Consider the following 20,262-nt stretch of genomic DNA (forward strand, 5'->3'; position numbering starts at 1 on the left):
AATTACATTTTAGTCAAAAGACTATGACAAAAACTAAAAAAAAAAATTTGCTGTCAAAATTAGCACTGCTGGGTACCACCACTAATGAAAATACTTCCATGAACCACTAGAGGGAGCTCACATGCCATAGTTTAAGAACCACTGAGATAAAGATTAAAAATCTTTGTGGTATTAGTAACTTTAGGTCTTCAAAGGTAAGAAAGATCATTTTAATAATAAGGGCTATAATTAGGGAGACAGATGAAAACAGTTCCCAATGCTTTATCCTGTGGAGGGGCAACATTATTTTGGCCTTCCTCTACTCCCCCAAGTTTAAATGTAGCATGCAGTGACTGTCCTTTCAGGTGCAAATTAAACAAAAGCATTAACTGTTAGCCTGTTAGCGCATTCGTTAGCACTATGACGTTGTGTCAGCAGGTGGCTCTCAGGTCAGACATTCAGGACGCAGTCTGAGGAGGGGTCAGCAGGGGGAGCTGTGGGGACGACGGCGGCTTCTGTCTCCTGGACGTCAGCATCCACGCGAAGCGTTTTCTCCGCCGTGTTCTCGGCCTCCTCCATCATCTTCTCCATCTCGGTCTCCATCACCTCGCTGGCCTTCCCGACCCTGATCACGTCGGCATTTACACGGGGAGGGTGGGCTGGCCAGAATGAACACAGCTGGTCATGGAGGTTCTGGACCTGGCAGGGAAACATATGAGTGGACACCAACACCACCGTACAGAGCAACAACATGATTCCCAGAGCCAGCAGCAGCCAGCCAGTGTGTGACTTACCCCCAGGGCTCAGTTTGGGGGTGGGGCTATGCTTAGGTGGAGTGGCCTCAAGGCTGGTGGTGAGAACGGAGGTGAGGTTGGTGATGCTGGAGGCAGTGGTCACGTTGAGAACGGATGAGAGGTTGGTCATGATGGTGGGGGTGGTCACGTTGAAAACGGATGAGAGGTTGGTCATGCTGGTGGCGGTAGTCACATTGAGAACGGATGAGAGGTTGGTCATGTTGGTGGGGGTGGTCACGTTGAGAACGGAGGTGAGGTTGGTCATGTTGGTGGGGGTGGTCACGTTGAGAACGGATGAGAGGTTGGTCATGCTGGTGGCGGTGGTCACGTTGAGAACAGATGAGAGGTTGGTCATGATGGTGGGGGTGGTCACGTTGAGAACGGATGAGAGGTTGGTCATGATGGTGGGGGTGGTCACGTTGAGAACGGATGAGAGGTTGGTCATGATGGTGGGGGTGGTCACGTTGAGAACGGATGAGAGGTTGGTGATGCTGGAGGCGGTGGTCACGTTGAGAACGGAGGTGAGGTTGGTCATGTTGGTGGGGGTGGTCACGTTGAGAACAGATGAGAGATTGGTCATGCGGATGGTGGTGGTCACGTTGAGAACGGATGAGAGGTTGGTCATGTTGGTGGGGGTGGTCACGTTGAGAACGGAGGTGAGGTTGGTCATGTTGGTGGGAGTGGTCACGTTGAGAACGGATGAGAGGTTGGTCATGATGGTGGGGGTGGTCACGTTGAGAACGGATGAGAGGTTGGTCATGATGGTGGGGGTGGTCACGTTGAGAACGGATGAGAGGTTGGTCATGATGGTGGGAGTGGTCACATTGAGAACGGATGAGAGGTTGGTCATGATGGTGGTGGTGGTCACATTGGTGACTTTGCTGGTGACACTTGTGGTATCTGTTGATTCCATACCGTTATCGCTGTAGCCTTCACCATCCCCGGAGATGTCCTCAGCATTTGATTTACCCCCAGGGCTCAGGTTGGGGGTGGGGCTATGCTTAGGGGGAGTGGCCTTGAGGTTGGTGGTGTGAAAGGAAGTGAGATTGTTCATGTTGGTGGCGATGGTCACGTCGATGACTTCGCTGGTGACACTGGTGGTATCTGGTGATTCGATTTCGCCGCTGTTGTCGCCGCTGTTGTCGCCGCTGTTGTCGCCGCTGTTGTTGCCGCTGTAGTCTTCATCATCCTTGGGGGGGTCTCTGGCATGTGACACATGTATCACCAGCCCAGCGACGAGGAGAGCATGTAAGATCCAGGAATCCATGCCTGTGAGGGGCGGAGCACCAAATAGTGTAAAGTCACCAGGACCCAGCAGACGTGCCAGGCCACTTTCACTTTCAGCAGCACTGTCTGTATACATCAGTTATATGTGTCTGTTTCAGCAAATATGCCCCCCAGTATTGCTTTGATACTAGCCCCCCCCCCCCCCCTTGTTCAGATTATCACCCCCAGTCAGAGAGACAGCTGACTGTATAAATGAAGCCACTCTCAGTTAGATCCTCCCCCCTTCGGGGGACTTTAGGCATCTTTACTCATGACAACAAACACAAAAAGGAAGAAACTCGCGTTTGATTTAGCAGACTCACCCCCCTCCCCACATTACACTGGTCAACAAATTTTAACTTTCTTTTAGTTTCACAAATCAGAATAGGTGAATTTTGCATTATTGTTTGTGCTGAATTCAAATATCAGAATTGACTTATCAAGCAAGGATTTTGAGTTACATATAATTAAACCTTATGTTAGATGTATATTTATAGTGTATGTGCATGTTGCAAATGACTCATCTACAAGGTAGAAATGTTTGATTTTCTGTTCGGCCTCAGAAACATCCCTCTGAAGGGTCCAGCACACCTCAGCCAGCTAACTAGGACTCCATTTGCCTTGATATTATTTTTCCATATCAAAGAGAGAGAGCAGGACCTTGTTTCTACATGTTCAAACATGGAACAGCCTGTAAACTCTGGCAAAACACACTTATAGCACTTTGCACCCTGCTTTAAAGTCCGAAAAATTGTTCAGAAATAAAATTCTAATACTTTTTCCTAAATTACTCTGAAATACAGTATGCTCATACTTAATTCTTAAGGAATTATATACTATCAATATAGCCTAAAAATGACATCACTGAAAAACTGAGTGACAGCAAAATTTTGAGTACATTTCTTAAACCAACATTAAAAAGTTAATGAAAGACAACAATTAATTATTTTATACTCAGATTTTTGTTTACAAGTGTTATGCAAAATACCAGTGTTTTACACTTTTTACAATAACACAATTGGGTGTTTCTCAAAAACCTTATGCAGTGTGTACATTTTGAAGTTATTTCTGTGATACGCATCAGAAAATCTCTCTGACACCATAAGTTAAACCTTGTAAAGCAGTGTTACAGACAAGCTCAGTGCCCCATAAGCCAAAGCATGCTGTACCTACCACGATTTGTCGTCTGTGTACCAGGCGGGCTTCTGGGGGTGGCAGTGAGGAATTTGCTCTAACTTAGCAAGCGTGTCGTCCCCTTACCCATGACACCCTTCCTGTCATCACTTCACTTCTGCTTCGTGTTCCATTCCGGGGCATATCTGAGACTCTGGATTCTGGGGGCGGTGTTTCACGTATGAAATGATGTGTATGATGATGCCAATCATGCTTATATGCTCTCTGTCATCTGAGGGCCACCTGATCTCCTGAAGTGACCGTGTCCTGGTGTCAACACCCCAGCATGAGCGTGAGTGTGTGCACCCTGCAGTGTGTTGACAGTTGCCCCAGGTTGGTTCCTGCCTGTGCCTATTGTTCCTGTGATAGGCTCCAGTCCCCCCCCCCCACAACCCCAGCTGGGATTAAGCAGTTACAGTGATGGATGGATGGCTTCTATATGTAGTAAAACCATTTTCTCTAGAGAAACAACGAATACAAATGATACCACTACTACCATTTAACTTACCTAGCATGTCTGTTCTAGACAGTGATATACCTAAACCAGAAATACTCATTCCTGGTCCTTGAGATCTCTTACCTTACGCAGATATTTCCTACCTCAACACACCTGATCCATCTACTAATTACCAGTGTAGGATCAGGTGTTTGGGTGTAAGAAATACCTGTGCAGGACAGGGGGACAAGGATTATGAACCCGTGATCTGGACATTTATAAAACAGACAGCCTACTGAGGTGCCCAGTCCTGCTTCTGGAGCACTGGAACATCATAATCAGGGGTGACAGATTACGGCTGGACCTAAATTGTAAATTATTCAGTATATCTATAAAACAAACACAACTGATAACTAAGTATACTTTAGTCTGTGGTAGGCAATCGCAGAGACAAACTGGTTGTTTTAGCACTTTATTTACACACTTTTGTTTACACATTCCTAGCACCTGTTGCGTCTTGCACTTGCTTAAATGAGAATTAATTCCCAGAGCCAAGGTTCGAATTTATTAGTTTAGCAATACGCTAAACAGAGGTAACAATTAAACTAGTTCTCACTTCTCGGCACCCCGTTATTCTCGTCTTTTCTGTTGCCGGGCAACCCTATATATCACCCCATTTCAACCAATTACCAAACAGGTCAGAGGTCAACAAATTAACAGTTTTTTCCATTTAAAAATCCCCCCCTCCTTTTATTTTAATCTTGTGTGTGTGTGTACACATACGCCACAGCACCCATCCTCTGATTCAGCAGCACTGCAAGCACAGTGCCCAGTACATTCCAGTAACTGAGCTTAAACAGAAACAAGAGCCAAATATAGCAAATAAGCATCAGCAAAAAGTTTGCTGGGTTTGGAAAATAGTCGCACCCAATGCAAAATTAGATTCCACGTAGGTCAACTGTATATGCATCACACAAACCAAAAGGATGGGGCCCAGTTTGAAACCTACTGAAGTACATTAGAGTAGCTCTCCTGGAATAGAAACCAGTGCCACTTATATCAAATAAGTGTCATCAAAAAGTTTGCAGGGTTTGGAACATAGTCCCCCTGTCCCAGCCTCGCCCTGCTTGTCTGCTCCCCACGTTTCCCTTGGGTGTGGCTGCTAATCAGTCTTACCGCTTGTTCATCAGCCACAGCTGCCTTGTGTTTACATCTGTTAGTCATGTATATCCGTGTTTCTTAGTCCTGTGCTCCCTGTTCAGTCAGTCAAATAACAGGAAACAGGTGATCACAATCGGGGTAGTACGCGTGGGTAATGAGGGTAATGAGGGGGCGTGGCGCACACGAGGACTGGACGTGCAGGTCATGACAAGCTTAAACAGAAACGGGTGTCTGGTACTGTATATCATCAGCGTCAGCAAAAAGTTTGTTGGGATTCTAACATAGTCCCCCCCCCCCCCAGGGTGAAATTTGGCCATATTTCACACTGGTCAACCATAATGCATAACACAAAAATGAAGCGACTGTCAAACACCTAAAATAAACATCAGCAAAACGTTTGCTAACAGTCCCCCTCAATGCGAAATCTGGCCATATTTCACATAGGTCAAAGGCAGATACACAACACAAAAATGAAGGATTGTGTCAGCTCCAAATTTACTTAAATACATTCCAGTAACTTCTTAAATAGAAACAACTGTCAAATATGCAGAATAAGCGTCAGCAAAGCGTCAGCCGAGTTTCTAACACAGTTCCCCTTAATGTGAAATTTGGCCATTTTTCAAATGGCTGAAGGGTATATGCATAACACAAATATAAAGGATTGTTCCAGCTTCAGATATATTTTAATATATTCTAGTAATTCCACTTGGACAGAAACAACTGACAAATACCTAAAATTAGCGTCAGCAAAACGTTTGCTGGGCTTGTAGCATACTGCCCCTAAGAGAAATTCTGGCCTGATTTCAAATTAAAGTACATAGAAGAAAACATCTCTTTATTTGATGTGTATTTTAATCAGGTAGCATAATCTCATATGTTCTTAGTTTATATTCTATAGCTTTCCTCTTGCCTTCTATTCTTGTGTGCAGAAAGCATGGTGTAACTGCCACCGAACAACAATTTCTTTGCAAATAAGCAAACATATAAACCACAGTCACTGTTGTCTGTTTTTTTTAGTTATGTAATTATGGCAAATTAACTATTTCAAATTGTAACTGTATCACATCATTGTACCTTATGAGAAATTGGGCCATTAAGAATTTAAATAAATTATAGTACTACCTATATATGATATTAAAATTCCATGTACAGCAAAATCAGTTATATATGTTTAATACAAATATTTAAAATGTTATTTTTCAACTGTTTTAACGGTTTCATTTAATTATTTCTTTAAAAATATGAATATTACTGTCAAGTAAGGTCAGGTTGGTGTGCTGTTTGGATTGAAACAGGCGTGAGAGAACTTCTCTAATTCTCCATTACAGGCACAGAGTAAACCGTCATAGAGAAACACAGCTTGAAAGTTCTCATTAGACAATGTGATTAGCACTATTGCATTTTGGTCCTCTGGTTAGCAAAATTATACACACTCCCACCAGCGGACAGAGAGCGCTTCGGAAAATATGTCACGTCAACCTGCGTCTTTTTGACTGCTGCTGTTAAAAGAAACACATGAACACCATAGAGCTGATATTAATTCACAACAGTTGTAATGTTTACTTTGTTGTGGATCTGTATCATACAGGATGTCTTATTGATCAAGGTGTTCTTATGACTCAGCAGAAGGTGCCTGCTTGTGTAAATGTTGGATTACTGTTGGATTACTACCCTTCATCTGAGTATACCTTGTGTAGCTTACCAGTACTTGTCCTGCATCACTCTTATCTGTCAATAAAAATGTCAGACTTGACCATAATGATTGAGGATGTCATCCTCCCAGTCCTACCCAATCCGCCATAGGAAACGTTCCTCAAAATTGCTGAAAGGTCGTCAAGCCAGGGACTGGAGAGTCAAGAGGATTTGGCTTTTGTGACAGAAGACGACATTTTACAGATTTTAAGGCAAATACGGTGCAGTAAGCTGCTGGCAGGGTTGGAAACAAGGTAGAGCAATACCTTCAAACCACTTCACAACACATTACAGTATCATTGATTAATAAATTAGCCCTGCATAAATAGATGACTGGGAGTCATTTCATATTAGTTTGTAATCTATTTTTCTGCATGACTACTACAGTAGAAAGTAGGAATTACTTCATTTTATTTTTGTTTCTCTTCCGACGATTAGGCTACAGTGTAGAACCTCTGCACAGCCTTCAGAAGCTCAACTCCACCTAAATCCACAGTGTGAAGCAGCCGCCCCACAAGCTCTCCAAGTGTCGTGTTCGTCCTCATGCTCGGCGTGACCCGAAAATTTATTGTTCCATGGGAGTGTCTTCTTTAAGAGCAGCCATTTCTAATGAAAGACGTCCTGTACCAGCCAGAAATTACAGAAGAGGAAACAGAAGCAAGGATGGAAGAAAAATGCTCCCGTATGGTTGTTCTTCGCTTACAGTATGACTCAGCTGCTGCCGATAGAGCTGAACTTGAAAGTCTCTTGAAGTCTCTTCAAGATTACCTACTGTTTACAAAGAAGAAAGATCAATGCTGATCCAGTTACTGTCCACCTGATGATCTCTTCGCCACTCAAGAGCTACAATATTTTATTTATTGGGCCCGCGGCATGGTTTTCATTTACAATACAAATTCCGCTAATAACCTGGCTGGTTGTTTCATTGCTGGCATCGTTAGAACTATATCAATTATAGGCTGAATTCCGATATAGTTTTGTCTAATATCACCGGTTCCAGCCATGCCGCGCTATTTTGTAAGGCATGCACTGGACAATCATCTTCTCTCATAAATATTAATGAGACATCTCCAACCACCCTGCAAAAAGGAAATTTGCCACCCCCCGCACACGAGGCAACATGGCTGCGTCTAACAGCAGAGCTATGGAGCCTCTGGAGAAACACGCAGCAAAAAAGGCTCGCACGTGGTCTTTGGGAAAAATGCGTTAAGGTTCCCAACTCTGGCTGTCCTGGCCAAATCATACCTGTCTGTGTCTGCAACGTCAACCCCATCTGAGCGCCTCTTTTCGGCAGCTGGGAACATTGTCACAAAAAAAAGAGCAACCCTAACTGTCTCATGTTATTGTGACTTGAATTTTTCTTATTTTTTGGTTCATGCACTTATATCTCTTAAGATTTGCTTGTTTGATTTTAAGATTTTTGTTAATAATGCCCTAATGATTAAGAAATGTTTTAATAAATTGAAATGGTAATGAGAATTTGAGATTTGTGTGCGTGTGGGAGGGGGGTGAATTGTTGTATTACTTGAAGTTTGAAGTTTATTGTCATATGTACAAAGTACAGCGTACAGAGCACAATGAAATTCTTACTTGGAAACCCCTCCCTCACAGACAAAACATAAGACATGATACACAGAAGACATAGAAGACAAAGTAGTGCAGCAGCAATAAATAACAAATAGGCATGATATGATACATGATAAATGACATGATAAATGCATAATGAGAATGTGCATGATGTAAAGTGTCAGTGCATAGTGCGGAGTAAGTTGCGTAGTATAGTGTAAAGTGATAATGCAGTTTACGTTGTTTTTGTTCCAGAATTACACATAGTGTGAGGAACAGATTTATTGCACATAGAGAGAGAACCACAGTTACTGTGTGTTGAATAGCCTTGATGGCACTGGGCACTATTATATGACTGACTTGAAAATAATTGCTTATCAATAAATTTATCATCAGATCAATAGAAAAAATAGTTGTTAGATTAGTCGAATAATCGAAAAAATAATCGCTAGATTAATCGTTTAAAGAATAATTTGGGACAGTACTACTTACGACGATCGACTGGTTACGGTTAAAATGAGACATTTTTTCACGTTATGTTTACAGACATTCTACAAATAATCTCGTGACCCCCACTTTGTGAACTGCTGTGCTAGGATAAGCTAACCGTGGAATTCAACTTTTACCTCAAAACTTCCTACTTAAATCTCAAAAGTTTATTTTGACTCTAATCTCAAAACTTTGAAGTTAAATCTCAAAATATTTCACATTTATTTGCTTTTAAGTTGCCCTAATGCTCCTCTGTAGATTTTACTCACCAACTTTTTTTTTTTACAAATAATATGAAAATATAAATAAGTTGGGAGCATTAAGATCTGCAACTCACCTCACCATCATGCTCAGCAAACAAGCTTGATGGTATCAGAATGAACTTTTTTTCAGCAGTAATGCTTGCATTTGATTGGCATCCTAGATTAGAATTCTAAAACTAGATGCATCCAATGACCGAAGAGGCCAAATATTCTAAACATGACTGACTGCCATAATAAAATTTTATGAAATAAAAAGTATCATATAATATTATTGATAAAAATATAAATAATATATTTTTGCAAGTTTGATGCTAGGCACCTGTGGTTTCCTTTGCATTGCCGGGCAAATCCAGTCCACTTACTACTTCTAAAAATCCAGGTCAAATTTTTCGATTGTTCTTAAGAAATTGCCGGTCGACCCGCATTTTGGGAATTCAGTCTGCTTACTTTTCCTTTAAAGGCCCGTGTCCCTAAACAATCCAGACCATAATTTTCCAGGTGACTTAGCTCGGTGGAAAAGGTGTAGTTGTGATGTCACACTCACTTTGGGGTGTCTTGATTACATGTTTTAAGGGTGATTGCAGCAGAAGTTGAACCTGTCTGTGTCATGTGCGGGTGGAAGTGCGAAGTCATTTGACAGGGGCTACCTGGGACAAGATGAGCCTCAGGTAGGAAAACATGTCGCCTCAAGGGTGTAAGCATGCGGCCTGATGCAAACGGAGAATTTAATTATATTATTTCTTCATTAAAGTTAGGAAAGTAAAACAAATCTTGCTTAAGGTATAATTTGTAATTAAAGCTATTAAAGGCCAGCAGGTGGCAGTGTTGTTACAGAACAAATGCTGACATGCTGGTCAATCCAAACAGTATTGTAGCCTGCAAAAATAACATATAAGCGAAAATATCTATGTATTATAGACTCATGTGCATCATGTGCAAATTGTCATCATCACATTGTGTTCAGTATGTCGGGGGTACCTTATAGTGCTTTCGATTATTACTCTCCAAGTCGGAACTCGGATGAAAACGTCACGAAACGTCACGAAAAACGTCACTTCCCGTCGGAAACACAGCTCTTTTATGACGTTGATGTCGGACAAGATTTTGTTGTCCGAGTTGCCCCCGTGATGTAATTTCAACATGGCGGCTTACACACTCAACAGTAATTCTATTTTATAAATCTTTAAAAATGTTTATTTTGTTAAATGTATTCATATTTATAAATGTAACTGCACGTGTTCGACTTAGAGAATACCATATCATGACCGTAAACAGTATCCTATCATGCAATATCAGATTTTTACCAGACTTCTTAGTGTCTTTGGTTTGTTTGTAGTTTGTTTGCCTCTCGAAAAAAGAATATTGCTATGAATGTGCTAAAATATTTTATAAAGGTTTTAATGTGGTTTGACTAGTTCGTGTTTCTTGTTTGTTTGTCTCTCGGAAAAAAATAATCTCAGTCCAACTCTGCTAAAATATAAAGCAACAACACACAGCAGCGTGTTCATGGAGGCAGCCATGTTTGTTCCGGGATGTGGTAGCTCGAACGGGAGATTGTCGGACGTGATGTCACTGAACTCGGAATTTGCGAGTTCCGAGAAATAAACGAACGCACCATTAGATAACCGCCTCAACAAACATTCACATACACGTCTGAATCCTTGCTGAAGCGTGTCGTCGTGTTCTGTCTTTCACGCTCGTCAAAGTATGGATAGCTTAGATCTATCTGATTTGATTTTGTGTTAAACGGACTTTTTCGTTTCAATTCAAAATTCATGTAGGCCTAGCGCTTGTCACGTTGAGAGGTGCATAAAAAAATAATTGTGTGCAATTTATCACGGGTACGGAGGGTAACGGGCGGAATGTTAACGGGCCCGGGCAGGTGCGGATTTAACTTTGAAATAATCACGGGTGCACGGGCGGGTGTGGTGCTGTACTGTGCGGGTGCGGGCAGGTGCAGGTCTCCAAAAGTGGACCCGTGCAGGAGTCTGTCTCTGGGTACCGCCACTATGACCGACATCAGTAAAGAAAGTACTTCTATGTACCACTAGAGGGAGCGCACGTACCATAGTTTAAGAACCACTGAGTTTATGATTTAAAATCTTTGTGGTATTAGTAACTTTAGGTCTTCAAAGGTAAGAAAGATAATTTTAATATCAAACACTGTAATTAGGGAGGTAAATGAAAACAGTTCCCCGTGCTTTATCCTGTGGAGGGGCAACATTATTTTGGCCTTCCTCATCTCCCCCAGTTAAAATTAAGTATGGAAAAGCAGTGACTGTCCCTTCAGGCGCAAATTAAACAGAAGCATTAACTGTTAGCGCATTTGTTAGCGTTGTGACGTCGTGTCAGCAGGTGGCTCTCAGGTCAGACATTCAGGACGCAGTCTGAGGAGGGGTCAGCAGGGGGAGCTGTGGGGTCAGACATTCAGGACGCAGTCTGAGGACGGGTCAGCAGGGGGAGCTGTGGGGTCAGACATTCAGGACGCAGTCTGAGGAGGGGTCAGCAGGGGGAGCTGTGGGGTCAGACATTCAGGACGCAGTCTGAGGAGGGGTCAGCAGGGGGAGCTGTGGGGACGGGAGCGGCTCCTGTCTCCTGGACGTCAGCATCCACGCGAAGCGTTTTCTCCGCCGTGTTCTCGGCCTCCTCCATCATCTTCTCCATCTCGGTCTCCATCACCTCGCTGGGCTTCCCGACCCTGATCACGTCGGCATTTACACGGTGTGGGTAGGCTGGCCAGACTGAGCTGAGCTGGTCGCGGAGGTTCCGGACCTGGCAGGCCAGCGTGATGGTGGACACCAGCAGCGCCGTACAGATCAACAGCACGATTCCCAGAGCCAGCAGCAGCCAGCCAGTGTGTAACCTACCCCCAGGGCTCAGAATGGGGGTGGGGCTATGCTTAGAGGGAGTGGTCTTGAGACTGGTGGTACGAACAGTAGTGAGGTTGGTGATGCTGGTGATGGTGGTCACATTGGTGACATCGCTGGTGACACTGGTGGTATCTACTGATTGGATTTTGCCGCTGTACTCGTTCTCCCCATCGTCGTCGCTGTTCTTGGTCACACTGTCCTTGTCATTGTACCCAGAGGTGACCCCAGCATTGGATCCATGTATCACCAACCCAGCCACAAGGAGAGCATGTAAGATCCAGTTATCCATACCTGTGAGGAGTGGAGCACCAAATAGTGTAAAGTCACCAGGACTCTAGCATGTCCCACACACATTGGGTCACTTTCACTTTGAGCGGCACTGTCTCCACCACAAAACCCCTCCCCCACCCATCCAGACCGACACCGACAGGATTCATAGTGCTCATGCGTTTCTTTTAATGACTGCAGTCAATATATCAACTGAACTAAACATCAAAACATTTCTTTTTATGCAGTGTATCTTTCTGGGCTTCTGTAAGATATTTTTGTCTGCTTTTCAGGTGGTTTTCCGACGCGCGCTCTCTGTCCGCTGGTGGGAGTGTGCTCACCGGTGTGTGCGCACACGTGTCTGTGCCCGTGCATCGGGGCGGAACTGCACCACACGCGATACAGAGAGCAGAGGAGAATAGTAAACGCGCGACCGTGTCGAGACAAAAATGACAAGCTGTTGTGTAAATAAGATAAATAACATAATGCTATTTAGTTTGTTTAATAAAAGGACAATGTATAGACCTGTTCTATAGGAAAGGTAACCTTAAATGACTTCTGTTGTGATCTGGCGCTATATAGAAAATTAAATTAAATTAAATTAACTTGACCTTCAAGGGGGGGCGGGAGATGCTGTTGGGGGTGCGGGGCGCCCCCCTAATATAATGGTAGGGGAAACATTGTATTCCGTGTCAGATCCAAGGGGTACATTTGAATGTGTGTATTTCGACAGGTGTGTGTTCAGACTGGATGCAGATGTGTGGTGCTGTGAGGTGTGTGTCTGTGTAAATAAGTGTTTTGTTGTCATACAGTAATGTGCAAAAGTCTTAAGCAGCCAAAGGAAATGTTTAAAGCTATTTATCTTGGTAGTAAATGTATATGTGCTCCAAACAAAAACACTATTTAGCATTAGAGCATATGCAAATCACTGTAGTAGTGCTACTGTAATGCCCTCCTGTCTGGTTAACCATCCGGATCCTTACATGCACTTCAGCTGGTACAAAATGCAGCAGCCGGAGTTCTTACAAACATTAAACAATGTGATCATATTAGCCCTGTTCTATGTTCCCGTCACTGGCTTCCAGGTAAGTCTCAGATTGACTACAAAATACTGCTATTAACTTATAAAGCACTGAATGGCCTTGCAACAGAATATCTTAGAAATCTACAGGCCTCTTACAAGCCTCTTCACCTGCTTCAGTCTCAAGGAGCAGGATATCTGTTAGTACCTAGAGCAGAAAGAACTACAGCAGGATGGAGATCATTCTCTTATAGAGCTCCTCAGCTGTGCAATAGTCTTCCAGTAAATGTGTGAGATTCAGGTTGACTCAATATTCAAATCTAGGCTAAAAACACACCTGTTTAGTTTAGCTTATAGGGACTCTAGTTCTAGCTCTAGCTAACTGCTCACTCCCAGTCAGACCTATAGTGTGAGGTGTAGAGCTGGGTGGGGATCGGTGCCATTGGCTTTGGATAAACTGAACTGTCAGTCTGTCACTCTAGCTTCACACCCCCTTGTGAAATTGGAGTGCTGACGTTCAGGGACCCCCCATGCCTGCGTTCCCACCTGACTCTCCCTCCTACTGATGCTGCCAAAGCCATATCTGCTGGAGCTTCCATACTGCACTCACCTAACTGTTTACACTGCCTCTAGTCTCCCCTACTTGGGCTAATTGCACAGTTTATTCCCCCCCCCCCCCCCTTGGTTGTGCGGCCTGGAGACCCCAAATTATCGAGTTACCCTGCTTACCCTGCTGCCTGCAACATCTCCAGTACTTGTCGCGTTTTTCCGACCTGCTCGCCCTTCTGGGTCTGACGTCTCTCCTTCCTGCCCTGCTGCTGTGCCACCGTTCATCCTGCCATCTGATGCAGCACCAACATCTGCCTGCCACCCGCTTTGAAACTGAAATCTTAAGATTTTACAGTGTAAACTGGGATTTTTGTCATTTTGTGCCCATTTGACTTTGACTTCCTCTGCCAGTCCCTGGAGGTTGGGCTCCCCCTTTGAGTCTGGTTCCTCCCAAGGTTTCTTCCTCCTAGGGAGTTTTTCCTTGCCACTGTCGCCTCTGGCTTGCTCGCTGGGGGCTTTTGGCTGGCATAATAATAGTAAGGTGCTTTGAGACAATGTAATGTTGTGAAAGTGCACTATACAAATAAAAATGACTTGAATTGAACTGAAAGAGTAACGCAGTAACACAACACAAACTGGAATATCTTAGGTTCTGCTGAAAGTCACTGACATCTTGCTGGACGGCTAGATGAACGCCGCTTCAGTTCCCAAAGCTCTCCTCAGGGGCACCTCAGCCGTTCCATGCACTCATTAAATTTCACCACCAGCTCACTTAATTAATTAAGTTAATTAGTTAATAACTCAATGAGGTATTGATTACCCTAAATACCAGGGTGCTAGTGGTTGAGACATATTGGACGGTTGCAGCAAGTACTGGGGAGACTTTAGGAGAGATTTTGAAATGGTTAAGCTGACATGCTTTGATAGAAAAAAACTCATAGTTTCAGCTCAGCATGAAGATAATTTAACCAACACTTTCTTTGACTGGCTAAGACTTTTGCACAGTACATCAGTAATATACATCTGTTTCAGCGAATATGCCCCCCACTCTTGCTTTGAAATTAGCCCCCCCCCCCTTGCTCAGTTCACCACCCCCAGTCAGAGAGACAGCTGACTGTATAAATGAAGCCACTCTCAGTTAGATCCTCCCCCCTCCTGGGGACCTTAGGCAACTTTACTCATGACAACAAACAAAAAGAGGAAGTAACTCACGTTTGATTTAGCAGAGTGACCGACCCCCCCCCCCCCCCCGCGTATTACCGACAACCCAGTGCCCCATAAGCCAAAGCACACTTTACCTGCCACGATTTGTCGGCCGTGTACCAAGCGGGCTTCTGTGTGTGTCGGGGAGGAATTTGCTCTGACTGGGCGAGTGTGTCGTGCTCAAACCCATGACACACTTCCTGTCATCCCCTCACTTCTGCTTTGATTTCCTTTCTGGGGGATATTTGAGACGCCTACGGACTCACGCATGTGAAATGACATGTACAGTGATGCCGATCGTTCTTGCACGCTTCCTATCAGAAATCTAACTCACTGATCCAAAGCGATTTACAGATGAGGCAAATACTAACCCCCCCCCCCCCTCCGCCCCCCTGCTTCAAAACCAACTTCCTTTGAAAGTGGTTTGTGGTTTTCCTATAATTCACCTACCAGAACGCAGCTGGCCGTCTGAATGTTCTGGTGGATTTCTCATGCCAGTTGGGGCGTGTGACATCAGACGGCAAAAATGACCCCCCTCCCAGTCTCAAAATCTACCCAGAGGGACCTATCGATATGGTTACCAGAACGACACCCTCAAAATTTTTCTGCCTAATCTGATGTAAATCATGGTGTCTGATGTCTGGTGCACCCACTACATCTAATTATCAGTCACATATAAACTGTCCTTCAGACCTTTCTGTGACAAAGTTAAGTGAATAGGATATAAAATATATCTTACTCTCCAAGTAGTTTGATTTGGTGAAGTTTTCATAATCGACTTGAGGGAGTCTTGAAGAATTTATTGAACTCTAATAACGGTCTTGGTGCCTTTTTGCAATAGATGCATATGGGTCTGTGGTTGAATGTGTCATAGTTTGGATGCCTTGACTATTTTTAATAATGTTCCATCAGTCAGGAACTACGGTTCTGAACAGAGACGATGTATTATGAGCAGAGTTTGTGTGAAGGTTGCTAAACGCCCTCTAGTGTCCTCTTAGTGCTGTTAACGATCATATCTTTGACCTTTTTCACAGGGATTAGAAGAAATCATTCTTTGGCCAGTCCGAGTCAAGTCTTGAGTCAAAACATTGCAGTCTGAGTCAAGTCTCGAGTCATTTACCCTCAAGTCCAAGGTGAGTCCAATATATTTGAGGTAAGTGACACATGTTTCTATTCAAGGCGCCCTAGTAGAATGTAACCAGGTTTGAAGCTATTATGCATATTCATTTATCATTTATGTGAAATCTGACATTAATTCGCCTCGGGGGACTGTGTTTAAAACCCAGCAGACTTATTGGTGATACTTATTTGATATATCTGGCACATTTCTTTAATTTTTCTGGAGTTCCTATAATGCGTTTATGTAGGTTTGAAGCTGACACCCTCCTTTACTTATTTTTATGCAAGTACCTATGTCGAAATTTATAGGCTAATTTTGCCTTGGGACTGTATGTTTAAACTGTAACAATCTTTTTGCTGATGCTTGTTTGAAGTATCTGATCTTAATAATGCACAGATGATGTAATTAACGAGGGTTGAAGATGGGACAACCAATCACAGGGTACACTCACACACACAAACCAGAGTACCTGGGCGAAACCTCACAATGACACGGGGAGAACATGTAAACTACACACACATGGAGCCGTGACAGAGACTCGAACCCAGGTCCCACAGGTGTGAGGTAATGGTGTGAAACACAGTGCCACCCCATAATATTATTGTATGGTTGTATAATATCACTGTCACTGTTGAATCCAGAACTTGTGGGTCACTGTGCCCCCCCCCCCCACAGGAAGTCAGACAGTCCCTGAGCCTGATACTGTAAGTAGGTGGCTACAAACCTTAAGGTCCAGCAGAGATGATGTAGCCTGTCAGGTAAACGGCAACTGACCGGCCCTGCAGATGCTTCCATAAACGAGACAGCAGACATTAATACTTTTGTGGTATTTTATTCCAAGTTAAAACAAATCTTGCTTAAGGTATAATTTGTAATTAAAGCTTTTAAAGGCCAGCAGGTGGCAGTGTTGTTACAGAACAAATGCTCACATGCTGATGCTTCAAACCTGTGGAGGGAAACAGCCGTTGTAACTTTAAGGCCTGAATTTTTCCGGCATACGACTGTTAGCTGCTTCATAAACGGTTAAAGTGGTGGCTCTCCAACTTGATGTACCTCCTCAAAAAATATCAGGCTCTCTGTCTATCAACATTTTGGGCCATGTCACTAAAATAAATACTTCCATCTACCACTAGAGGGGGCTCACATACCATAGTAGTATAAGAACCATTGAGTTAAAGATTGAAAATCTTTGCCGTAAATGTAACTTTAGTCCTTCAAAGGTAAGAAAGACGATATTAATAATAAAGAGTCTGAGGAGGGGTCTGCAGGGGGATCTGTGGGGACGACGGCGGCTTCTGTCTCCTGGACGTCAGCATCCACGCGAAGCGTTTTCTCCGCCGTGTTCTCGGCCTCCTCCATCATCTTCTCCATCTCGGTCTCCATCACCTCGCTGGGCTTCCTGAGCCTGATCACGTCGGCATTTACACGGGGTGGGTGGGCTGGGCAGACTGAGCTAGGCTGGTCGCGGAGCTTCCGGACCTGGCAGGCCAGCGTGATGGTGGACACCAGCAGCGCCGTACAGATCAACAGCACGATTCCCAGAGCCAGCAGCAGCCAGCCAGTGTGTGACTTACCCCCAGGGCTCAGGTTGGGGGTGGGGCTATGCTTAGGGGGAGTGGCCTCGAGGCTGGTGGTGAGAAGGCTGATGACACTGGTGGTAACTGGTGATTCGATTTCGTTGCTGTTGTTGCCGCTGTTGTCGCCGCTGTTGTCGCCGTTGTAGTCTTCATCATCCTCGGGGGGGTCCCTGGCATGTGACACATGTATCACCAGCCCAGCCACGAGGAGAGCATGTAAGATCCAGGAATCCATGCCTGTGAGGGGCGGAGCACCAAATAGTGTAAAGTCACCAGGACCCGGCGCATAATTTAGGCCACTTTCAATTTCACTGGCACTGTCCTTCCCCCATCCAACCGCCCCCCCCCATTTGGGGAAGTCTCCCGTTATTGCTCCCAATGACTTTCGGAGGATCATTAAGAATGCAGTGATGAACAATCACAAATTAATTAATGCTACAAATATTAAAATCCACAGAAATACAACCTTATCCATAAAAGCCAGAATTATATCCATGTTTTTTTAACTAACATGATTCCTCGGTGAAGCAAACAATACCTACATTTATTCGGCTTATCTTCCGTACGCCGGGGTCAGATCCGGGGGGTGTGTGAGTGTGTGTATTTCCATGTGTGTGTTCAGGCGGGATGCAGATGTGTGGTGCTGTGAGGTGTGTGTCTGTGTAAATGAGTGTTCTGTAGTTATACATCAGTAATATACATCTGTTTCAGCGAATATGCCCCCCAGTCTTGAATTTAAATTACTCCCCCTCCCCGTTGAGATCCTCACCCCCAGTTAGAGAGACAGCTGACTGTAGAAACAAACCCACTCTCGATCCTCCCCCCTACGGGGGACTTTACTCATCTTTACTCATGTAACAAACAAAAAAAAAGGTTGAAACTCACATTTGATTTAGCAGAGTGACCCCCCCCCGGTATTACCGACAACCCAGTGCCCCATAAGCCAAAGCACACTTTACCTGCCACGATTTGTCGGCCGTGTACCAAGCGGGTTTCTGTGTGTGTCGGGGAGGAATTTGCTCTGACTGGGCGAGTGTGTTGTGCTCAATCCAATGACACCCTTCCTGTCATCACCTCACTTCTGCTTTGCTTTCTTTTTTGGGGGATATTTCAGATGCCTCTGGACTCCGAGGGTTGTGTCACACATATGAAATGACGGTGTACAGTGATGGTGACTGTTCTCGCACGCTCTGTGTAGTCCGACTGCCACCTGATCTCCTGAAGTGACGGTGTCCTCGTGTCGACAACCCAGCCCATCCCCCCAGGTTTAGAACAGGCCACCTGCTGGTTCATCACGCCCTGAAACTGCCCCGTGTAAGTGATCTCTTCTGATGATGCTGCTTTGGTTGCAGTACTGGCACCTCAGAATGCTTCTTTTCACATATCCCATCATGCTCTCCTTTGAGATACACACACATATATACAGTTGATAGTGAAGCCTGTGATCTGAGCGGAGGGTCAGACATTTATCTGGCACCTCTGCCGTATTTTGAGGAGTTTGGGGCATCAAAGGCCCAACAGATGGGTAACTAATCTGCTGACGATGGGATTTGAACCGGCAACCTTCCGATCACCGGCAAGGAGGCCTAGCCAGCTTAGACAGATATTAACATTTATTTAGGAGATGCTTTTGTCCAAAGCGACATACAAGTGAGGCCCCCCACCCCCCTGCATCAAAACCAACTTCCTTTGAAAGTGTTTTCCTAAACACCAAAAATAACATGGATGGCATGCAGGGGTGTGCTATCAGTCGGCTAAAATGACCTCCCCTCCCTGTCGCAAAATCTACTGAGAGGAACCTATCTGTAGGATTGCCAGAGCCCCCCCTCCCCCAGAAGTTTATTTCTGCCTAATTTGAAATCATGGTGTCTCCACACTAGATAGTGTCTTTACGAATTCAACAGGAGGATCCCATCTGATATCTCAGCCAAAGAGCTTCAGCAAAACGACACTGGTTAGTCTGTGGTCTAGAATGACCACCCCACCCCCCCCCCGGATAGTCTGTGATCTAGTATGACCACCGTCCCCCCCCAATCTGTCAGCAGGGCCTATGGCGGTTTGCAGAGGAAGCTAATTTTACACACCTCCCTTCATGAACGTCTGACTGAGGAGCAGTAGCTGATGCTGAGCCGTAACTTCCTGTGAGAACATGATGGAACGTGATGTTCGCTCACCAAAGAGGAGACGCCAAGCTCTGGCATCGTCTGTGACAGGATCCACAGAGCTGCAGCATCACGTTGAAGTGGAAGCGGTACGATCACTAAATACTACATACCAGGTTAACTGGGAGGTCAGGTTGTGTTGCAGTGTCCCGTCCGCTGTCCGTGGCCTCGTTGGTCACAGACACACACACACACACATACACACACATTTGTATTCGCATTCTTGTGTGGACTTTCCATTCATTTCTATGGGAAAACCCTAATCCCAGCCCTACCCTTAGCCAAAAGTAAACCAACCAACATCAAAATAATAGGTTTTTATCACACTGTAGGGATATTTGGTCCATACAATGTAATATAAGCATGACCCACACGTGCACAAGCACACACACAAACACACACACACTCTAGATGAGGCAGTTTGTGTGTCCTGATCTGTCCTGCTGCTAAATGTACACTCGCCGAATGAACCCACCCCCCACCCTCATCGATGGGGAGTCCCCCCCACCCCTTACCAGCCCTCCTACACTTTGGTGGGGCCAAGACCTGCAGATAGAGAAGCAGCGTGATGATTAAAGAAACAGGCCAACCTAATTTGCGTCGCTTTAAGCACTACGCCCCCTGCTGGTGATTCAGCTTAATCCTCTGTAATCTGACCAGTGTCGGCCCCCACT

General features: G+C 44.7%; 2 protein-coding genes across 4 annotated transcripts; both read right to left on the bottom strand.

Moving 5' to 3' along the window:
* Nucleotides 1-10,947: 10,947 nt before the first annotated feature.
* Nucleotides 10,948-14,950, bottom strand: LOC111860833 (uncharacterized). 2 transcript variants are annotated; one of them, XM_072706557.1, is made up of 3 exons: nucleotides 14,825-14,913; nucleotides 13,707-13,866; nucleotides 10,948-11,980 (listed from the first exon to the last, which is right to left on the bottom strand). In XM_072706557.1, the coding sequence occupies exon 3, from the start codon at nucleotides 11,976-11,978 to the stop codon at nucleotides 11,343-11,345; it is 636 nt and encodes a 211-aa protein (XP_072562658.1). In that variant the 5' UTR covers nucleotides 11,979-11,980; nucleotides 13,707-13,866; nucleotides 14,825-14,913; the 3' UTR covers nucleotides 10,948-11,342. The 2 variants fall into 2 exon arrangements, with proteins under 2 accessions (XP_072562658.1, XP_072562657.1); XM_072706556.1 differs by lacking the exon at nucleotides 13,707-13,866 and having other exon boundaries at nucleotides 14,825-14,950.
* Nucleotides 14,951-16,678: 1,728 nt separating this feature from the next.
* On the bottom strand, nucleotides 16,679-18,732 carry LOC140582330 (uncharacterized). Of its 2 annotated transcripts, none has more exons than XM_072706693.1 (2): nucleotides 18,386-18,732; nucleotides 16,679-17,663 (listed from the first exon to the last, which is right to left on the bottom strand). In XM_072706693.1, exon 2 carries the CDS (start codon nucleotides 17,659-17,661, stop codon nucleotides 17,056-17,058), a length of 606 nt encoding a protein of 201 aa, XP_072562794.1. In that variant the 5' UTR covers nucleotides 17,662-17,663; nucleotides 18,386-18,732; the 3' UTR covers nucleotides 16,679-17,055. The 2 variants fall into 2 exon arrangements, with proteins under 2 accessions (XP_072562794.1, XP_072562795.1); XM_072706694.1 differs by lacking the exon at nucleotides 18,386-18,732 and adding an exon at nucleotides 17,969-18,053.
* Between the last annotated feature and the right edge of the window lie 1,530 nt (nucleotides 18,733-20,262).

Source organism: Paramormyrops kingsleyae, chromosome 24, assembly GCF_048594095.1.
Source record: "Paramormyrops kingsleyae isolate MSU_618 chromosome 24, PKINGS_0.4, whole genome shotgun sequence".
Taxonomy (NCBI): Eukaryota; Metazoa; Chordata; class Actinopteri; order Osteoglossiformes; family Mormyridae; genus Paramormyrops; species Paramormyrops kingsleyae.